At 35.4% G+C, this 22,033-nt stretch overlaps 2 protein-coding genes across 2 annotated transcripts in view; one reads left to right on the top strand and one right to left on the bottom strand.

The window, feature by feature from the left end:
• Positions 1-14,909, top strand: part of LOC106870284 (regulator of nonsense transcripts 1) — a 72,455-nt gene extending 57,546 nt beyond the window's left edge. Inside the window, exons 15-24 of the mRNA XM_052967354.1 lie at positions 1,085-1,241; positions 2,779-2,921; positions 5,961-6,003; positions 6,123-6,254; positions 8,228-8,309; positions 8,734-8,769; positions 10,954-11,139; positions 11,277-11,404; positions 11,959-12,075; positions 12,343-14,909. Of these exons, the coding sequence (XP_052823314.1) occupies positions 1,085-1,241; positions 2,779-2,921; positions 5,961-6,003; positions 6,123-6,254; positions 8,228-8,309; positions 8,734-8,769; positions 10,954-11,139; positions 11,277-11,404; positions 11,959-12,075; positions 12,343-12,462 (1,144 nt within the window). The 3' untranslated portion in view covers positions 12,463-14,909. The remainder of the gene's footprint in view (positions 1-1,084; positions 1,242-2,778; positions 2,922-5,960; positions 6,004-6,122; positions 6,255-8,227; positions 8,310-8,733; positions 8,770-10,953; positions 11,140-11,276; positions 11,405-11,958; positions 12,076-12,342) is intronic.
• Positions 14,910-17,737: 2,828 nt separating this feature from the next.
• The window catches only part of LOC106870285 (vacuolar protein sorting-associated protein 45), a 38,281-nt gene continuing 33,985 nt past the window's right edge, over positions 17,738-22,033 (bottom strand). The window contains exon 12 of the mRNA XM_014916305.2: positions 17,738-17,934. Within this exon, the coding sequence (XP_014771791.1) occupies positions 17,862-17,934 (73 nt within the window). The 3' untranslated portion in view covers positions 17,738-17,861. The remainder of the gene's footprint in view (positions 17,935-22,033) is intronic.

Below are 22,033 nucleotides of genomic sequence, written 5' to 3'. Positions count from 1 at the left end.
ATAGTTCTCACTGGTAAGAGTAAAACTTCTAAAATAGAGAAATTCAAATGATCACTTTGGAATGCCTGTCATGTCCACAAATGTGGATTCCAATCCCACAGGTAGCTTTTAACTTTTTTTTTCAATCCAAAAGGATTTTCCAACCCAATATTTACTTGCTATTATTTATAACTTTGTAGTTTGAGATCCACTATTCAAAAAAAAAAAATTCTCATTCTCTTGATGCATTCCTACAGAGTTTGACATACTTTGACAAATTCTTCAGGAATGCAAGTCATTTTTCTTTGTTTTAATATCTACTTTTCCATGCTCTCACAAATCAGTTGGAATTTATTGAGGCACATTTTCTATGACCAGATCCCTTTCCTGTTGCTGACCCTCATCTATTTCTGAGTAAGGTAGTATTTCTCTTTAGCGAACGTTGTTTCCACAATAAACTGGAAACTAGAATCACCACTTACGTGATGGTGCTGCTCATTTATGACTATCATGTGATATCAAGTTAAGGAAGCGCAAATATACAAGAGGCTTCTTTTAGTTTACAACTGCCAAATTTATTCACAAAGCTTTTGGTTGACCCCAGGTTATAGTATGTGTTATGTAGTAGGATGTAGAACTGAACCTGAAACCATGTGGTTGAGAAGCAAAACTATATTCATGTATTAAGTGTAGCTTCTGGGTTCTCTTTTAGCAATTATTGCCATGTGTTCAGAAATTTAATTTTACATTCATGTGGTTTTAAGTTCTATATCATTGTGTTACATGTTGACAAAATGTCTTCTCCCCTGTACAGAAACCTATGGTATAGATTGGATTTTCTTCCATTTCCTCACAGGTGTTGAAGGCATTCTAATGGTCATAAGCACTGTCGTTCCTTCTCTGACACACAAATCATATTTAAAAACAAATTGTTCTTGACATTACTTTGATTCAGTATATTTACAGGCTTAAGCCACTGTAACTAGTTTGGTAGATAACTTACTTGGTAAATAATCTCTACATATATTGGTAATGAAATTCCTTATTGTTTGACATTAAAATCTGAATTTTTTTTTTTTTTTTTTTTTTTCCTTCTAATTGAAAGAACGGAGGCTGCCAATGTTGAGAAAATTGCTACACGGTTTTTGCGTTCCAGCATCAGACCTGAGCAGATTGGAATTATAACACCCTATGAAGGACAAAGAGCATATGTTGTGCAGTATATGCAATACAGTGGTGCACTGAACAAGAAATTGTATCAGGTAAAAAGAATGTTTCCTTTTCTTGGCTTTGCATGAATGTGTGTAAAAGGTCACTAGTTTCAGATTTGGTGCACTGAGTTTAACCCTTTAGGATTCAGATTACTCTGACAAACATAATGCTTATTTATTCACATTGTATTGAATTAATACCACATTATCTTGTAGCTTTTGGATTTTGATGTGTTTACTTTTAGAATGACATTGTCAGGCAGGTGTGAAAGGTTGCATCTGGCTGGTTTGAACATAAAAAAGGTCAACTATTTGGGTCTGATATGGCCTGTTTAAATACTAAAAGATTAAATGTTAAATTGCACTTTGCCTTTCATTTCTGTGTTGTCTGTAAATATACTGGTAATACATTGTATTATCATCATCGTTTATCATCTGTTTTTCCATGTTGGCATTGTCAGTAATTTGACAACCAATGTTAGAAATCGGAATGAGTGATGGCTGGCAAAATCATTAAAGCATGGAATAAAATACTTTGTAGTATTTGTTCCGGTTCTTTACATTCTGAGTTAGAATCCCCACTAAGATCAAATTTGCCTTTTTCGTCCTTTCATGGTTCATAAAACAAAAGTGCTTGTCAAGTATTGGGGTTTATTCAATCAACTGTTTCCCAGTGAGAAAGCATTAATAATGATGGTGATAACTGAAATAAAAGCAGCTGACCAGCTTTATTACTTAGGGACAAACAATACACTTGTGCTTATTCAGAGAGTAAGCTGTTTAAAAAAAAAAAAATTGAGTGAAAAAAACTGACTGTAGTTTTGAAATCAGTTTGTTAATTTTGGTTTAGAAGAAGCAAAACTCAACAGAAATTTATTTTCAAAATTGTACCCCTGTGCTATTCCCTGAATCAGTTGCACTGCGGACTAAATAACCTTCCATTATTTGTTCTGATTTTAAATCCTATTGAGTACATTAGATTTGAGAATGTTCCCTTGTAGATGTGATAGTGACAAAAGGCATATATTATAACAATTGCACAAGAATGCTGATTGGTCTCTTAATTCTTTTGATACTCTCTCAGAAATACTATTTTGCTTCTAAAGAATGCAAATTTAAATTGGAACCTTCACTTTTGTGTTAGAACTTCTTGTTTCACTCAGCAGCTTAATAATAGTTTCTGATTTAGGCACAAGGCCAGCAAATTTTAGAGGAAGGTGTTAACCAGTACAAGTGACCCTTGTATTTGACTGGTATTCTAACACTGAAAGATTGACAGGCAAACTTGTTGTCAATAGGTTTTGAACTTGGAATAAATCCTGTGGGGCATTTTTTAAAAATAATCTTTCAACTCTGCCAATCCACCAGCTTAATAATGACTTATTTTACTAAATCACTCCAAATTCCTGAGTATTTTCCAAATAGTCAGTATATTTCTGTGCATGTGTATAGCCCTGAAAGGTTATTTTATTTTCATTGTTGTTTTGTATGATACTGACCAAGATATGCCAGTTCTAAAAGGATGTGACACCATGATGGGGTTTACATTGCTGTCAGTTACTAATCAAATATATTTTACTTATTTCAGGAAATTGAGGTTGCAAGTGTGGATGCTTTCCAAGGACGTGAGAAAGATTTTATCATTCTGTCCTGCGTCCGATCCAACGAACACCAGGGAATTGGTTTTTTGAATGATCCCCGTCGTTTGAATGTTGCCCTCACAAGAGCACGGTAAGCTAGATTTATGGAGTTTGTTTGCTCAGATCTTCTTGTAAAGAAATAAAGGGAATGTATTATTCACCGTTTCCTGTCAGAGGTGACAGTTCTCATGTAGGTTTGTGGTGGTTGGCTGCAAGTATGCCATTGAAATGCTTAAAAGGGCTGAGATGCATCTGGTTTTCATACTAGCCACTGCTGGATGATTTTTTTTTGTCTCTCTCCAATATCTATTAGCTTTTTGAACACAGCATGTTCATAAGGGACTTCATCTCAGATGAAAATGAAAGTAACTTACCTGCCAGTGATATATATAAATTATGCTATTATAATAGTAAATTCATCATCATCATCATCATCATCATCATCATCATCGTCGTCGTTTAACGTCTGCTTTCCATGCTAGCATGGGTTGGACGATTGACTGAGGACTGGTGAGGCAGATGGCTACACCAGGCTCCAATCTGATTTGGCAGGGTTTCTACGGCTGGATGCCCTTCCTAACGCCAAATGATTTGCAAAAAAACTGTGCTCAGTGTTAAGGGGAAATTTGAGAGAAGAAAAACTTTAAAGAATCGTTTTTTTTTTAATAGATATTAAAATACAAAATTAAAAACAAAAATAAAATTTTTGAAAGGAATCCATTTCCAATAATTTATGGATACACTGTAATCAAAACTACATATATAAGGAGAATGATGATATGGACATCAATAGTTTACTATATATATATATTAAAGTATGAAGGTGCATGTCCTAATGGCTTGGGTGTTGCACTCAAATTGCAAGATCGTTTTGTGTTCTTGAGTCAAATGTCCCATTTTATGTTGCTCAGCAATCACTTCAACATCTGGCATGTGGCCCACAGTGCACTTGTACAGGTGATGTTGATTTGATGGAGGTTGTGAGCTAATGTACAACACAAATATCTGATTGCTATAAGCAAACTCTCCGTGCAGCTTGTTTGCGGAACCCTCATCTGTCATCTACAACAGGAGAGAATCCATACCCACTAAACAAAACAAAGCCATGGACAAATGTCAGTAGATCACAATATTATACATTCAAGATTGAGAATGATGATCTTTCATACAAGAAAATCTTGGAGTGACCAGTTTTAATTTGTATCTTCTGTCAGCTCTTTAGTTGGACATCCATGCATTTTGCATTGTACAAGTTTTCAAGATTTGGAGAGTTTCATTTGATCTTGCTTTTGAGATCTCTAATTGATTGTGTTAGTTTTAGCTGAATGATGGAGTGCAGTGGGGAGCAAGCTGGACAAGGCTTATTTGCCACTGCTTTCATTTGTTTTACATCCATTTTTCCATGTTAGCATGAATTCGTGGAATATATTATTGAAGCATTGCTTTACAGCCCGGTGCCCCTCCTATCACTAACCCTTGTTTTTTTCAAGTAAGTGGTTGATATATTTACAAAAGTGACAGCAAGCAACTTCAGTAGAGGACAAATATATATGCACACATAGCATATACATACCAACCTACATATGTGTGCATGCACACAAAATAAAAACTATGGGATTATTTGGAATCACTACAAATGTTTTGCTAAGAGTCTCTACTGTGATGTAAGCATAGTTCAGTCAAGTATGCATTATGCTTACATCATAATAATGACCCTTAGCAAAACACCTGTTGCAATATCAAATAAACCATTCATCTGTTTTAATGTTTTTATGCTGTGCTTAAGGTTCCATTCATCATTGGGTTCTTTCAAGTATTTTTGGCATGCTAGATTATCCAACAGTCAATTAACTTATTCAGCAGTGAATAATAGTTGGTTTTGCATTATTCTGTTTAGCCAATTTATGGCATGTTTCACTTGGATGTGCTGTGATCTTTTATAGACCCCTTCCCCTACATAATCAAAACTATATATATATATATATATATATACACACACACACAATGTGCCATGTATGTATAAGAATATAGAACTGAACCTGAAACCATGTGGTTATAATGCACAATATATGGATTTATATAATCCAATGGTAATAACAAAAAAAAGCTCCTTTAGTGGACCAGGCTTCAAACCACAGTAAACTAATAGGTAGATGTGTAATGTAGAGTCCTATGAAGTTGAAATTCAGTAAATCCAATCAGTGAAAATTATTTCATGAGGAGTATATAGAATATAAAGAAAGTCAAGAGGTGTGAGATGAATATATTTATCTCATTATTTAATATTTCACCATCCAATGGATATCAACTGGTGAAATAAATATATTCATCTCCTACCTCCTGACTTTCTTTATTATTCTATATACTTATATACCATAAACAGTAGGCGAGGTATGAGAGGTGAATATATTTATTTAATTGCATATCACTAGAATTATGACCATTTTGCAGCCTTCATCATGTATTGATTTCTGTGTATAATAAATTATTTTACATGTCTGCACTAATATGCATGTTTGGAAACAGGTGGGAATTGGTAACTGGAAGGGCAACTGGGCGTAGAAGATCTACCTCAAATAAACTCCATCCAACCGATGCAAACATAAAAGAGTGAATGTTAAATGATGAGGATGCAATAATCAATTGGTTTACATGGATATTGGAGAATCTAGGGTCACAAAAAAAAAATGATTTATGCTCATTTTAGGTTTTTTATGTTAAATTTTGGCTCTATCTTATATTTATACTAGTGTTAGCTGTCTTATTTTGGATAACTTTGGAAGTATAATTTTGCCATCATAGGTTGTAATATGAGGAAATATAGCTTACATACAATAATTATTTAACTTTTGTCAAATTTCTTGGTGCTTATACAAGATTATGAAATGAATACTGATTTTCAAAAGAAAATATTAAGACAAATTTCTTATTAATTTCAATAAATTACAAATCTGCATAATTACAATCTGCTTGATCAAAAACTTATCTTTGAAATATTTCATAAGAAATGTGTATTTTTCAGAAAGTTGTGACGCCTACACCTCTTGCTCTCTCTCCCCTTCAAGTTATTATTATTGTAATTCTCTTGTGCATTTGTGCATTCTTAATTTGAAAATTTACTTTCTTTTAGATATGGAATTATAATTGTTGGCAACCCCAAAGTACTATCTAAGGTAAATCCTCTTTTTCTTTAATGAGAAAAAAAAGCTACATAATATAACTTGTTTCTTAAAATTAGTTGGTGTTGCATGATTGTATTTGACTAAATATAATTTATTTTATCTTTTCACAGCAACCTCTTTGGAATCATCTGCTTACATATTACAAAGAACAGAAATGTCTGGTAGAAGGAGCCCTCAATAACCTAAAAGAATCGCTAATCCAGTTTAGCAAACCCAGGAAACTTGTTAACACTACCAACCCTGTATGTTTTATTCACTTAGTCATCCTTAATGTTACTTCCATGTCAGTATGGTCTTCTCTCTTCTGCAAGTTGCTCCCCCCACATGTGAACAAAATCCCATTGTTTATTTAAACCAATGTTTTGTACATATGTAACAGCGGTTCTCAGATTGGTTAATCCGCCTCCTCCGAATAATATAGAAAATTTTACTCTCCACTTCTACTCTGTATACATCATCATCATCGTTTAACGTCCGCTTTCCATGCTAGCATGAGTTGGACGATTTAACCGAGGACAGGTGAACCAGATGGCTACACCAGGCTCCAATCTGATTTGGCAGAGTTTCTACAGCCGGATGCCCTTCCTAAAGCCAACCACTCCGAGAGTATAGTGGGTGCTTTTACGTGCCACCGGCATGAAGGCCAGTCAGGAGGTACTGGCAACGGCCACGCTCGAAATAGTGTATTTTATGTGCCACCTGCACAGGAGCCAGTCCAGCGGTACTGGCAATGAACTCGCTCGAATGTCTTTTCACGTGCCAGGAAGGCGACGTTGGTAACGATCACGCTCAAATGGTGCTATTTACGTGCCACCGGCATGGAAGCCAGACAGCTGGTGCTATGGCAACGATCACGCTCGGACGGTGCTCGTAGTGATCTCCTGGTACAGGTGCCAACACTATTTCGCTTTTGCTTGCCCCAACAGGTCTTCGCAAGCATAATTTTTTTTCTTTCGTTTCCATGGTGTTGGTCAAGTTTATGAAACCTAGCAGGCATGGCAATGCAATTAAGAAGTTTGCTTCCCAACCATGTAGATTCAGATTCAGTCCCATGTCATGGTATGTTGTGCAAGTGTTTTTCAACTATAGCTCCAGGCCAACTGAAGTCTTCTGAGTGGATTTGGTTGCTGGAAACTGAAGTCCATTGTGTGTGCATGCATGCATGCGTGTGTGCCTGTTGGTTTATATACAATGACTTCCTGCCAGAGTTATTGGCTTGCTATCAATCACGAAAGAATGTCTAAGCTTCCAAACATATCTTGACATGAGTGATCTTCGTAAAATAAAATGCTCCTTTAAATGGTGTTTTTTGTTTCCAGTTCACTGCATAAAACATGTCCAGGCTGTTCATTGTTCACTAAACTTGGAGATTACTTTCTTCATTTGTAAACAAGTTTGGGTTAGCAACAGGGAGCGTATCTAGCTGCAGAAAAACTCCAACATACTCGTCTTACCCATGCAAGCATGGTAAATTAGACATTAAAACAACAATGGCATTTTGTCTGCCCCACCCCCCACCAGTCCTTACATTCCAACTTCTTTGTATGAGAAACACTGGTCTACGAGATAGTGCTAAATGTGAAACATGTGTAATAGAAATTTAGGAATTCATTGGAATTGACATACCAGTCAGTAGTTATAGGTAGTAGTCAGTCAAATCTGGTGAATTTTAAAGGTATTTTCCAACCTCAAAATTATTATTACTATACTGTTGTTATTGCAATCATTAGTTCACATTTTCTAGTTGCTAGCATTGGTAAAATGGGTAGTTTTTAATGGTGTGTGTGTGTGTGTATGTATGTATATATATATATATGTGTGTGTGTGTGTGTGTGTGTGTGTGTGGTACTCTAATTAGTACTGTTATTGGAGTTGCCTTTTCAGACTTAGACCTGAGAACTGCTCAAGTGTTTTATACTATATTAATTTTAATTCAAAGGTAGCTGTAGGTTACATTTATCTGAGAGGCATGACTTGGTCTGTAGTCAGTTAAGGTTTATTACTATACTTCTATTACTTAGCATACAATAATGATAGTCTGTTTTATAAAGATACTTTCTATTCTTAGTGTAGGTATTTATATACTCTAATTTGTTAATTTCTATATAAAAGGAAATTTATGTATAATGTTGGGAAAGGAGAACTGTTGCATGAAACTTAAATTTGTCTTTCTATTAATGACTTATATGTTTTTTCATTTTTTTTTATTATAAAGGGTGGCAGATTTATGAGCAACACCATGTTTGATGCAAGAGAGGTTCTAATTCCAGGCAGTGTTTATGATCGTTGTGGAAGTAGTAAGTTGTTTCCATAATTTCTATCCTGTGTCTATCTTTTTGATGTATTTGTAAACCAAGATGGAACTTTTATTGAAATAGATATATTTTTTGTTTCTGAAAACATTGACTTTGATTTGAAATATGACTTGTTTTGTTATTGGCTAGAATGATGAGATTTTTTTGTGTGTTTGGTGTTTACATTGCCCAACCTCCTCATCTGATATTTAAAAAAAAAAAAACAACAACCAACACAGTCACATGTCCAGAAAAGAATGTATTGCCTTAATTCCAAGTGGATTGTCATAATGTTTAATGTTTTATTGAATATTGTCAGTTGTTACTTCATTGTCATAGGAGCTAACGAATTTGACTTGAATTTTGTGTAGAGTAATTAAAATTTCTGTTTCATTTAGTATTTTAAAATTTCTCTCTCTTCTTTCAGAACCTGCTGGCAAGGGATTTAACTCTAATTTTTCAAGTAAGTTACTGGCAACCATCTTCATCATTGAGTTTTGGGGGAGTGTCTTTGTTCCACTTTCACCTGAAAAGTGGCCTTCTTCAGTATTTAAGTGGTTAGAATTTAATAATATATTTTAGCAGTGCAACACATTGGTGCCTGAAGAGCTATAGTGAAAGATGCCTGGACACCTTTGAAGTGTGCTAATGGCTTTAGTATAGCTAAAGTGTCAAGAAACCACTGGCCACAAATTAGTTGGCTGTTTCCCTGAATGTCATAAAGAAAATAATTTATCATGTGGTCCTAATTTGTACAACTGATGTCAATATAGTAATCCTCCCCAACTTTTTTTTTTAACTAGTCATTGAATATTTCCCAAAAGCTGGATCAAAATCAGGTGTTGAATATGAATTACAACATAGAGAGAGATGGCTGTGTTGTTTATTTTTTAAATATCTGACGAAAATTGGTGATGTAAAATAAATGTTAATAGAAGGAAAGAAGGATTTGCATCCTAAGAGCTGGATGTCATCTAAGAAAATTATATCTGTCATAACTCGGATTGTAATCTTTAAACAAATGGTCATAAAAGCTTGTTCAAAGCAATGTAGATCCAATGATGTAATTCTATATGGTTAAACATATATGTTTAATAATTGTACATGTTCTCTTTAGGAGTTGTAACCATATAATTATTTTAGAAGTATATATGGTTCAGCCTAACCTGAAGCTGAATGAGACCAAATTAGATTGAAATTGTGATCCTTTGGTTGTCAGACCTGGTTGTTCTTTTTGAGATGTTATAAAGCTTAAATTATTGTCATATTTTAACTTGGTGCCAAAAATAATTGTGCTTTTTAACCATCAACTTAAAACACGCCATCTTGATTCTGAATAAACTGTAGTTATGAAAATAAAAATCATTTAAAATGTGCACGTTTCTGCCAGTAAAAAGCAAGTCTGTTTAATTCCCAATAATATTCTATGCTACTGAATACTTTGGAAGTATTTTACCTGCTATTTGGGTGATGACCTTTTTGCAAGAAGTTGAGATGTTAATAAAAGTGGTAGTCCGTTGGAAGCTGGGTTAATAGTTTTGTAGTGTCATTTGTTTACTTTCTGCAGAATAATTTACAAGACATGGTCAAAATGTTAACATAGAGAATTGGTCAATTTTAGCTGATCAGTGCTGGACTGAATAAATATTACAGTTCTTGGTGTTATTGAAGAAGCACAAAGCAGAACTCTTTGGCAATGTATATTTATTTTCATTTAGTCTGTGCAGTACTCATTTGTCGAGCTGTGGTGTTGAATAACTGTTGACTTGTTAAATTCCACAATTCAGTTGCTTGAATTGTACTGCATGTGTACCTATCATTAATGGCCATCTCTAATCATTGTCTGTCATAGTAAATTATCTGTGACATTCCTTGTCTTCATAGCTGTCTCATCTCCACTAAAATGTTTGGAATTGATGTTAAACTTTATGTTCATTGACAGTCCCCTGGCTAAGTGCTTGGTTAATGTTGGAAGCAAAGTTTGCTGCTTCATGTCCAATTTTGAACTCTTATAAAACTGTTTGAATTTGCTCTTTTTCCATCTTTGACAGCCTAAAATAAACAAGGAAAGCAATGCCATTAGCATAACCCAATTGACTAGGGCTTCAGAATCTTTGTGTACTAATAGCCAATATTGATGTTGATTGTTTGGCTGGTTTCTCCAGTCACGCTTTGCATTGTATATAAAGAGATGATTTAAGAAGTGAATGAATACAGAAACATTTAAATTGATAAGCATTGGTAGGGGATTGTATAGATGATAAAAGTTATGTAATGGATGTCTAAAACACTTCTGCAAAATACACAGACATAACTACAGTTTAAAAACAGTTGGTGGTGGAGTAAAGAAGCAGTGGATTTATATATGCATGTATGTTTGTGTGTATGTGTTTATATAAATATTAATAGCGACTGTTTACTTGAACATAGCTGAATAAGAGTTCATTACAATATAAGCATCAAAGTTTCATAAAAACTGCAATTATTTTGGCAGCAATCATCTTTCTTCACCAGGGATAATTGTCTTTTACACAGGCAAACTTCTTGCCCTTTTAAATTCAACAAATGTCTGTTTTCCTACTATGTGGTAATATAAACATTTCCTTTGAAAATTAAGATATTTTAAAATTATTATTTATTTCTGTAGCTGGAGTTAATATTCGTGATCCAATGGTTCGTCCTCATGACCAGTTGAGCTATATTGCCTCTGACAGGAATTTTGCAGCCAATTCTTTGAACTTACCAGTGCCTGTTGGTATGTTCATGTCTCCTATGCCGCATTTCCAAAATCAGCAAGGTCAACAGCAACAACAACAAACTTCTGGTAATGCAGGTAATTATTATTGTTTTCTTTAGTCCAACAGTAAGGCTTTACATTTATGAACTTTCATTTGAATCTTCTCTAACAGATTTAAACTTGATTGCTGTTTTTCTTTCAATTCATTGTATTGGCTTTTGCTGTTCTTCCAGTTGGACGTGGTAGTGGTTTGCGCAAGAATCGACCTGGTCGGCAGAAACCACCACGTTATAGCACAACTCAACAGCAAAATGTTACTCAACAAAACGTGGCCCAGGCCAGTCAAAGTCAAGCCAGTCAGGTGGGTTTTTTATTAATGTTTTTGTTTTTTTAATATATTTTTAGCATTAGTATTGAGGCCCAGGTGTGTCTGTGTGGTTGAGGCAAGTGTCTTTTATTAGTCTTGAACCAACCAAAGTCCTGAGAGTGGATTTGGTAGAAAGAAACTGGGTGAGGATTGTGTGTGTGTACCTAATAGGACATAAACAGGTGTCTTGCTATAAAGGAGATACATGGCTATCCTACAAGATGACAAAAATGATCAGACATTCATCCTGTGTGTGATTGTGTGGTTTAGAATTTTTAATGTCGAGTAGATTTCTTTATAAATTTTAATGTATTGTTTTTTATTTTGAAAAATGTGAAAGTTTTCTATAATCAACTTTCATAATTTACCCTCTGTTAATGCTATTTAATTTACATTTGTCTAAATTAACTTTTTAGTTTATTGTATTACTGATGTTTTCAATTTGATTTTTCTGGTGTGTTTTTTTTTGTATTGTTTAAATGCTCACTCTGAGCATTGTAAGATTATTTTAAATATCTATTTATCTACTTTATTGTTTTATCTTATAGGAAGTCTCACAAGCATTTTCACAGGGTCCCTTGACTCAGGGTCAACTGTCGATGAGTCAGCCTTTCCAAATGAGTCAACCTGGTCTTTCAGGACTATCTCAACCAGAACTTTCACAGGTAAAAATTTTAATTTCAAAGCATTCTGTAAATGGTGAAATAACTCCGGAAGGAGTTTCTTTCTTAACATGAGAGAGAATATATTATGTTGAATGTTAGTAATTTTGTAGTGTGGGATATCATTTGTTCCCTCAAAAACCTCAATATTGTTATGGTGTGTGGGTGGGGAGGGGAGGGGGCATACGTAGTTATTTTGTAAAATTTCTTTCTACTTCTTCCGTTAATTAAATAGAAATTAACTCCTTTTTTTAAATTTTATTTTTACAGGATAGCTTTTTGGGTGAGGATTTCAAGTCTCAAGCTGATGGCTTGCTTTCTCAAGACTCCACCTATCAAGGCGATCGGATGTTTTATGCCTCGCAGCTATCCCAGGGTCCTTTCCACTAGTGGCCGCGGTGTTGCAGCCCCCCTTGTGGCAGGAACAGTAGGCTTGAAACAAGAAAGCAGAGGATACAACTAACTACCAGTGTACAAGGCTGCAGTGTCTGACCGGCGGAGAGAACCACAAACCACTCGACGATGATGACGTCTGCTGCACATAAGTGTCGCAAGTGTACTGGAGGTGGTGGAGGAGGAGGAGGGTGATGGTTGTGCAGTGAGTTAAGGACAGGGAGGTGCATGGCTACTAGTGCTGCAGGTTTGCTTGTTGCAGCTGTGTCTGATGTTGGGAGCTGCTGGTGCTGTCATCGTAGTGGTGGCAGCTGTGAAGGGTCTGTTGATACTTGTGAGCAAAAAAAAAAAGAGCATGCAAGCAAAACAACTCCTTATGCCTCCCCCACCCCCCAAGCGAGAATGAGCTGACAGAAAAAGCAACTGTGTGTCATAGCAACATAACAGGTTGGCAAACCAGGCTGATAGTTGTAAGTATATACTCATAGAAAATGTCTAAGGCTTTTTTTTTCTAAAAAGTCAAATCAGAAAAAAATTCTTCTAGAAATTTTTCATGATTTAATTTTTTAATTCCTTCATTTTCTATGATTCAGAAGGAAATAACAAATTTGCTCTGAGGAATATTTATGTTGGGCCTTAAATGCCTGGCTCATAATGGGGCATCTTACTGTAATTGCTGCGAATCGGCTGGAGTTACCGAGTTGTGTGTGGCCACAGCTCCTAAATTACTACTCTCCATTCCCTCCTGCCGACCAACTTCATTCACTTACTCCCTGTCGCTGTCACTGCCTGTCAGTCTCACTTGCCGTTTGACTACAGGCAGAACACACACTCTCTCACACACACACATGCACACATACACACTTTTACCTTAGAAGCTGAAGACACAGACAGCAGACACTGCCCTAATCTGGATTCATGGCATATTTGAATTAAGACATCATCTGGCTTGAAATAATTGGGAAAATAAAAAAAAAATTTAAAAAAAAAAAGAAAATAAAGGGAAAAAAAAAAAGAAAAATTTAATTGGGAACTATCCTAAATTTGAAACCTCCAATGCCACATGTAGGCAGACAGTGCAACTGTGCAGTACAGGACCTGTTAATATCCTGGACATAGCGCTTATTGGGGAGACCAGTTTTAATTCATATTTTTTTCATTCTCCTTTAACAACTCCCATTTATTATTATTTTTTTTTTTTTTAGTCTGTCTAAAATAGATATATTTTACTTTAGTTTTAATTTGAAATAATATTTTTTAATATTTTATGTTATTTACCTTTTCCCCAATATACTTCTCTATTTTAATCACACACATACACACACTCTCCATATAGTTCTTTCTTTGCTGCTTTTAATTTTGGGTGTTCAGGCACGTTAAACTTTGAAATTTCCCTAGTGAAACAAAATAATTTTCTTTATTCTATTGGCTGATGGAACAGCATAAACTTCCCTTTAGCTTCTGAATTTTGTTTGCTGCCTGAATCAGTTGACACTTTGCTTACCATTTCTCAGTATAAAGGGCTTCACATTACTTGTTACTGGAAAAAAAACAAACTTGTATATGCTAAAAGCCAGCTTTTTTTTTTTCTTAAATATTAAAAAAAAATAAGTCCCCCATTACACAATTTAACTTTTGTACAATTTTGAAATAGGTTATATATATATATATATATATTATTATAAACACTGGCACTTTCACAGTGTTTTAACTATCGCTCCTTAATACCTATGTGTCTTTTAATATGGCCCAGACATGTAGGTTTTACTTCAGATTGGATTAGTTTTTTTTTCTTTTTTTTGTGAGATGGGGTAGGTGGGTAGAATAAAAAACAACCAGCAAATTATGTCTAAATTGTTTGTAACTAGGGTGCACTTTTCAGTGGATTTTAATAAGTATAGCTTTGTTTTGAATCTATTACATTTGATTATTAAGTGAAAAAGAAAATTATAAAATGTCTTTATTTCTCTAACAACCTTTTCTTTTTTAAATTTCCATTTGGATTATGTTGTACTTGAAAAAGTTTTACAAGTTGTTCAAAACATTTTGTTTCTTTTCCCAACTTGAGCAGCTTTTATTAGGATTAAATTTGTATAGATTTCGTTTCCATCAATATTCCATATATGACAATTATTATTAATCTTGATTGATTCTTTATTTTAAATGAGAAAGAAAACATGTTCTATTGTTAATTATAAAGCTTCCTTTCATTGCTTTAAGCTGTTCTTTTCAGCTTTGAAACTTGTAGCATAGTGTTTCCCTCCTTCCTACTGGATGTCTTAAGTAGTTCAGATTGAACCTATTGTTAAGTTATTAGTTGTGAGTCTTTTCAGCAGACTTCTTGCTAATTGTAGTCAGTAGAAAACTTTGCTATGGGGATTTAAAAGGAATTGTGCTTTTACAGTGTTGTGCTGTTTTAACGTCAATAAAAGTTTTAAAATGAATGTCTTCTAGGTTATTGTTTGCATGCTTTTTTTACAACATTTTTATCTATCAGCACAAGCATGACTGTGGTTAAAAAGTTCACTTCTGAACTGTATGGTTTTGGATTTAGTCCCACTGTGTGGCACCTTGGGCAAGCTCCAGGCTAACCAAAGCCTTGTGAGTGCATTTGGCAGATAGAAACTGTATGTGTGTGTGTGTTTCCTTGTCTCAACATTGCATGATAGTTATAAATGAGTGTCACTACCACACAGAGAGTGCCTTTCATTTTCAATATTTTGCAAAAGCAATCTCTGGGCACCAGAAAACATTACCTTGCTTGGAAACAGGTGAAGACTGGTAACAGGAAGGGCATCCTAGCCTTAGAAAATCTACAAATAATTAGACTGATCAATGTAAGCATGAGATAGCAGATGTTAAAATGATAGTTCATCTTTAACCCTTCAGTATTCAGATTACTCTGTCAAATGTAATGCTTATTTATTCACATTGTTTTGAATTGATCATGTATTATCTTGCAGCTTTGGGGTTTCAATGTTGTGATTTGTTTACTTTTAGAATTACATTGTAGGGTAGATACGAAAGGCAGGATCTGGCTGGTTTTAACATAAAACAGGTAGAATATTCGGGCGATATGGTAAAGGGTTAAAAGCACTATTTAATATCTGCTTGTTATAAAACTTTGATGACTAATTTTAAGAACATGTAATTTAAGTTCCATTATATGTTAAGGTCAATATTTTGATGACCAGTGTCTGGTATATTTGTAGAACGAAAGATATAAATCATTGTTTTTCAGAAGTTCAAATCCTGCTGAGAACTAATTTCTCTTTGGCCCTTCTGAGTTCGATAAAATATATTGCAATCAAGCACTGGAGTCAGTTAAATTGACTAAACTTCTCCAACCAAAATCTGTGGCCTTGTACCAATATTTTTGATAATCAGTGATTATTTTTCAATAATTTAAATCAATACCTTAATTTGCTTCAGTGAGTGTTAGACTCTGCTTTCACAGATTCAAATGTTGGGGAATATTTGAAATATTGTGTGCAGTCTCCCAGTTGAAAAACATCATGCTTGCAACAAAAAAAAAAAAAATATTGCTTGTGAAATTGTAGAATGCTGTCCAACCAGTAAAATAGGTAAACACAGGAATACACTTCATCACTTGCAGAAAGAACCATGCCATGTGTCTACATTGTCAGTATGGTTTCTACAAAAGTTTTCAGCTCTTTTCAAATGCTGATTTTTATTTCTTATAATTGTAATTGTATAAGTGGAAATTTAGATGAGCTAGCATGGCTCTACGGTTAAGATTGCATACCAGCTAAGTGATCTTGGGTTCAGTTCCACTGTATGGCACCTTGGGAAAGTGTTTTCTACTAAAGCTCTGGATCAACCAAAGCCTTACGTATGGATTTGATGAGTGGAAACTGAAAGGAGCCTACCATTTATTTATGTATATATGTATGTATCCTTGTTTTGATATTTCATGATAGTTGTATATGAGTGCCAATATTATAAAAGTAATATTCATTTCCAGCCTTCCAGGAAAACATGTCCAACCATGGAGTAATATTACCTTACTTGGAAACAAGCAAGGATCGAGAACAAGAATAGCTTCTGGTTGTAGAAAATCCATGACAAGTTCTAATTCATACAATTAGAATGGAAAAGTGGATTTTAGAATATGCTCCCATATTGGAATGTTTAGTGCAATGCCATGATTTTGATATAAACTGAGGACTTGCCTAAAAGCCTCAATATTTTCTGAGTTCACTCACCACATCACATTTCCCCACCTCGTAACGCTGAATTAATCAACATGGAGTTTTATATCCATAACAAGATTACGTTTTGATTAGAGCCTTCTTTAAGACAGTTCTTCTTAAAATATTCAAACAAAAAATTTCATTTCATTTGTGTAACCAAGTCACCACTTGAAATAATAAAAACAAAAAAAAAAGCACCTCAGTCATAAAAGCATGTAGATGTGTATTCCACTGCTTTCTAGCTACTAAAAATTGGTGCAAGTAAACTACTGCTATCCTGCATCCCAATTTATTTTGCTATTGGACCCTGTATTGTTGTATAAAAACATTTAACTTTTTTTGTTATATTTCTATTAGAATATACTGCTTTTGTTTTAATGAATTTAGTAAAATAACTTTGCTATTTCAAGCTGGTGCATAGAACCAATAAGCATAAACTTTTTGAAAAGCTCATAGATCACTTTAAATCATGGTATTTAATAGAACTGGGTACAGTCTCACAGCAGATTGGTATTGGAAGTGTTAACATCCAACCACCTAGCTTTTAGGTGTCTTCAACAGAGTCCACTCTGTTGTAAGCATTAAGGTCAGGATAACTTTTTCCCTCCTGTCTCAGGAGCCCTCCAGAAGATCACCAGCACTACCATCATAGCTTAGAAAACTTGACTAATTTAAATGTGGTTTGTAAAAGACTTTGAAGACAAGTGGTGTAAATTCCTATACAAAAATCTATATGTAAATCTTGGTTAAAAAAAAAATAATCAAAGGCTGACTGCAGGACTCAAAATTTTCTAAAATGGATTGAGAAATTGGAAAGACTACTTTGGTACAATGGTAGAAAATCTGTCATGTTTACAGATGTGAGTTCTTGTCTTACAGGTAACCTTCAACTTTTTCTATCCAAACAAGCTTTTTAACTTAATATTTACACACTATTTCTAGCTTTTATGTACTTTGAGTTCCACTGTTAAAATTCTTATGGCGTAAAATATTTACTAATTAATCTGAATAATTCGGGCTAATTCAATAGTTTGTGAAAATCAATGGCAGACAGCAAAGTGGTTCATTAGTTTTTATTTTTTTTTTTTTCAATTTGCATAATAAAGAATTTCTTACACAACACTTAAATTAGAGCAATGGATAGAAGACTTTTTAATTCTGAGATTTATTAGAATTTTTTTTTTACCACCGTGGATGGTTACTATAACGTGTCGGTGTTTGTCCTTGAACAGCTTGAGATACTTCTTCCAAAAAACTGGAAAAGGAAAAACAATTGTTTATGAACACTTAAGATAAATATTTGGGCATGTCTGGAAATTGTTATATACTGTTTAGCCAAGTATCTGTTCTGTTATAGCAGTGGTTCTCAACCATTTTGGAGTGGCTGTGTGGTAAGTAGCTTGCTTACCAACCACATGGTTCCGGGTTCAGTCCCACTGCGTGGCAACTTAGGCAAGTGTCTTCTACTATAGCTTCGGGCCGACCAAAACCTTGAGTGGATTTGGTAGACGGAAAGAAGCCTGTCGTGTATATATATGTCTGTGTTTGTCCCCCCACCATCGCTTGACAACTGATGCTGGTGTGTTTACGTCCCCGTAACTTAGTGGTTTGGCAAAAGAGTCCGATAGAATAAGTACTAGGCTTACAAAGAATATGACCTGGGGTCGATTTTCTTGACTAAAGGCGGTGCTCCAGCATGGCCGCAGTCAAATGACTGAAACAAGTAAAAGAGTATGGACCTCACTGATTCCTATTTTACTTTTCTGGACCCTTGTTAAAAAACAAAAAAAACGGTTTATATTCTTATTAGGATTTTTTTTTTTTGTGTCATTTGATTGCCTTAAAGGGGTTTTTATCAAAGAAATTGGCCCCAGGACTTGTTCTTTCTAAGCTTAGTACTTACTCTATTGGTATCTTTTGCCAAACCAGTAAGTTATAGGGATATAAACTCACCAACACTGGTTTTCAAGTGATGGCGGAGGGACAAATGATGACACGTAAATATGTACATTTATATATAAATATATATACACACATAATGGACTTCTTTCAGTTTCCATCTACCAGAAATCCACATGCAAGGCTTTGGTCAGCCCGAGGGTATAGTAAGAGACCCTTGCCCAAGGTGCCATGCAGTGGGACTGACCCTGGGACCATGTGGTTGAGAAGCAACTACACAGCCATGCCTGCACCTAAATTGTATATAAAAAAAATTAAGACAGTTTTTTTGTAGAAGTATAAACAAATTTATTGCTCATAAACTTTAACAATATCTTATATGGCCCCTGGTTGAGAACCACTGTATTGCATACAGTTAGACATGAACAAAACTGAAAACTTTTCCTTCATATATTGTTTTAATCAACTGCTATGGGGGGGGGGGATGATAATGACCATGTCATGTTCAGTGCTCAGGTGCACTACAACTTGTCGAAAAGTTAAGAGGGGACAGAAAGCAGGCATATAAGTAAAAGTCAGCAAAGAAGGTGAGAAGTAGATGCACAGAATAAAACAAGGCAGAAAAAGTGAACATTAAGGCACAAAGAATAAGGGTGCATAGGCACACCAGGAGTAGTGATGGCAAATTTTGGCAAGCATGGAATTTTTGAAAGATTCAGTATCCTAACAGCTAACAACTGATGAACAACATTTCTAATAGAATTTGACCCAATGATCTAAATAACTTCTATATTATTTATAGCTACTGGTCTCCTTCTTTTTTTTTTTAATAAAAGAAAATATTAACTGTAATGAATTTAATTTATAGATAAATAAAACTATAGGGAAGTTAGTTGTCTTCATTGCTAAAAATGGCATGAAGAATAACTGCATCAAGTTTTCTACTCAGTAAAAAGTGTGTAAACATCATTTAATGTTTGTCTTGCATGCTGGCATGGGTTTGATGGTTTGACAATCTTATGAGCCAGAGGACTATATTGAGCTATGGTTGGATGCTCTTCCTAATACCACTGGCTTTACAGTGTTACTGGGTGCTTTTTCATGGCATTGGTGAGGTGACCAAATAGCTCACAAGACAAGGCTCCCAACTGAGGTGTGAGTGCAGTAGTACCAAGGGAGGGTGCTTTGTGCCAGGTGTTGAGAGGTGGTAGTTTGTTAAGGACTAAAGAGGAGATACATGGCTACCTCAGCTGGAAAGAGAGAGAAAAAAGATGAGGTGTCAGGATGTACACTCAGGGTACTAGAAAGGGAGAGAATTGGAAAAGGCAAGTGGATAGGTAAGTTCACGAGTGTGCAAAAGAGTGACAAGTTGTTAGAGATGAATTTTTATTCAGAAATATCATATCAGACTGGGTGATTAAATTACAACAGTTATTATAGTGCATTGTTGTGTCATTCAAAACATTTTATTCTTTATATGTATACATACATATAGACTGCATCAGCTGTTTATCTTTTACTTGTTGCAGGCATTGGATCGTGGCCATACTGGGGCATCAACTTGAAGAATTTATAGTCGAACGAATCGACCCCGGTACTTTTGTTTTTCTTTAAGACTGGTGCTTACTCCATAGGTTTCTTTAGCCGAACTGCTATGTTATAGGGACATAAACACACCAACACTGGTTGTCAAGTAGTAGTGGGGGACAAACACACATACATACATACATGCATGGGAAGGGCTTTCCTCAGATCAGTAGATAAGCATTTCACAGTCTCACAGGTGCAGGAGATTATACAACAGGCATAACTTAAGCGTCTCGTTCAGCTATGCGCCTGGAGTCGAAAAGATGCTATTGACGCCCCAAATTCTTGCGCGGAGGCAGAATCCTCATGTAAACTTAGCAGCGTGTGCCCGGTGAATGTTCGCTGTTGTGGTCTACAAAGAGGAGGTGGTGGTGTCCAACAACAGCAGCAACAAAGGGACGCACATACAGAAATATGTCGAAGGGCTCATTTGAGGCCAGGATAAATAATCACCGGCCCTGTTTTAGGATGCAAGAGAGGCGAAAAGTTACATCAGCCAGCTAGAATCTGCTGGAACAAACTGGGCTATGCCTGAACGGATGTAGCTCGTGCAAGCTTTGCATGGCCAAGATGAAAATAATTCTAAAGAAAATTCACACATTCCAGGATTCTTCTGAATTCAAAAAGTGAAATTTTTCGTCGTTGCCTTCATGATAAAAGATTCATTTTAGAAACGTAGTCTTCCCCTTTTTCGCACTAGAGGACGGAAAACATGAGATAAATGCAGTGAAGGTGTAGTCACTGGTGAATCTCGGTTTGGGGGAAGGAGTTATAAAGTGAAGGATATGGTAGTGGGTCAAGGAGGAGGTGATAAGTGACAGTAAAAAAAGATAACAGAGCAACTGTATAATAAAACTAGGGAGATGATGATAAATGTCAGTGGAAAGAGTGAGAGATGGACAAAATGGAGAGAGGACATTGAAGACGTGTGTAATGTTATTCAGATTGCAGTAATCATGGAAGAAATTGCTTAACCTTTTAGCATTCAGATTACTGTCACATGTAACGTATATTTATTTTGAATTAATTGTACATTATCTCATAGCTTCAACATTTCAATGATGTGATTGGTATTTTTAGAATAACATTGTAAGGTAAGTGTGAGAGGCCGGATATGACCAATTTAAATTCTAAAGGGTTTAAGACAAGTATTTGTTATAGTAAAAATCAGCAAATGACACCATTTTCCAGTTAGCAGCACATTTTACTAAAATCTTTCTTATTATTCTGCTGCTCATGGATGGGATACAACTGTTTTAACCCTTTTCCTGTCCAAAGCATTTTCAAAAGTTTCTCCTAAATGTCCTTCCTTGTTTTCAGACATTTAGATAGCCTTTATTTCATATGTTCTGAATATTATAAAGCTTCCTTTTCATAAGTCCCAAGTTATTCTGCTGGTTGAAAATGAATTAGGAGTGTGCGTCCTATATGATGCATGGACACCAAGGAAATGTTTGTTGTGTATCATATGATATATACGACAGGACGCATGCGTACGAACAGCCATGCTACATGGCAGTGAAACATGGGCTGTAACTGCTGAGGACATACGTAAGCTCGCAAGGAATGAAGCCAGTATGCTCCGTTGGATGTGTAATGTCAATGTGAATACCCGTCAGAGTGTAAGTATCTTGAGAGAAAAGCTGAACATTAGAAGCATCAGTTGTGGTGTGCAAGAGAGACGATTGTGGTGAGAATGGATGAGGATAGCTGCGTGAAAAAGTGCCACACCCTAACAGTTGAGGGAACCCGTGGAAGAGGTAGGCCCAGGAAGACCTGGGCTGAGGTGGTGAGGCAAGACCTTTGTACATTGGGCCTCACCGAGGCGATGACTACTGACCGAGACCTTTGGAAATGTGCTGTGCGTG

The sequence above is a fragment of the Octopus bimaculoides genome, chromosome 4, assembly GCF_001194135.2.
Source record: "Octopus bimaculoides isolate UCB-OBI-ISO-001 chromosome 4, ASM119413v2, whole genome shotgun sequence".
NCBI lineage: Eukaryota > Metazoa > Mollusca > Cephalopoda > Octopoda > Octopodidae > Octopus > Octopus bimaculoides.
Note: the sequence above shows the minus strand (reverse complement) of the source record. Positions and strands in the feature narration are given on the sequence as shown.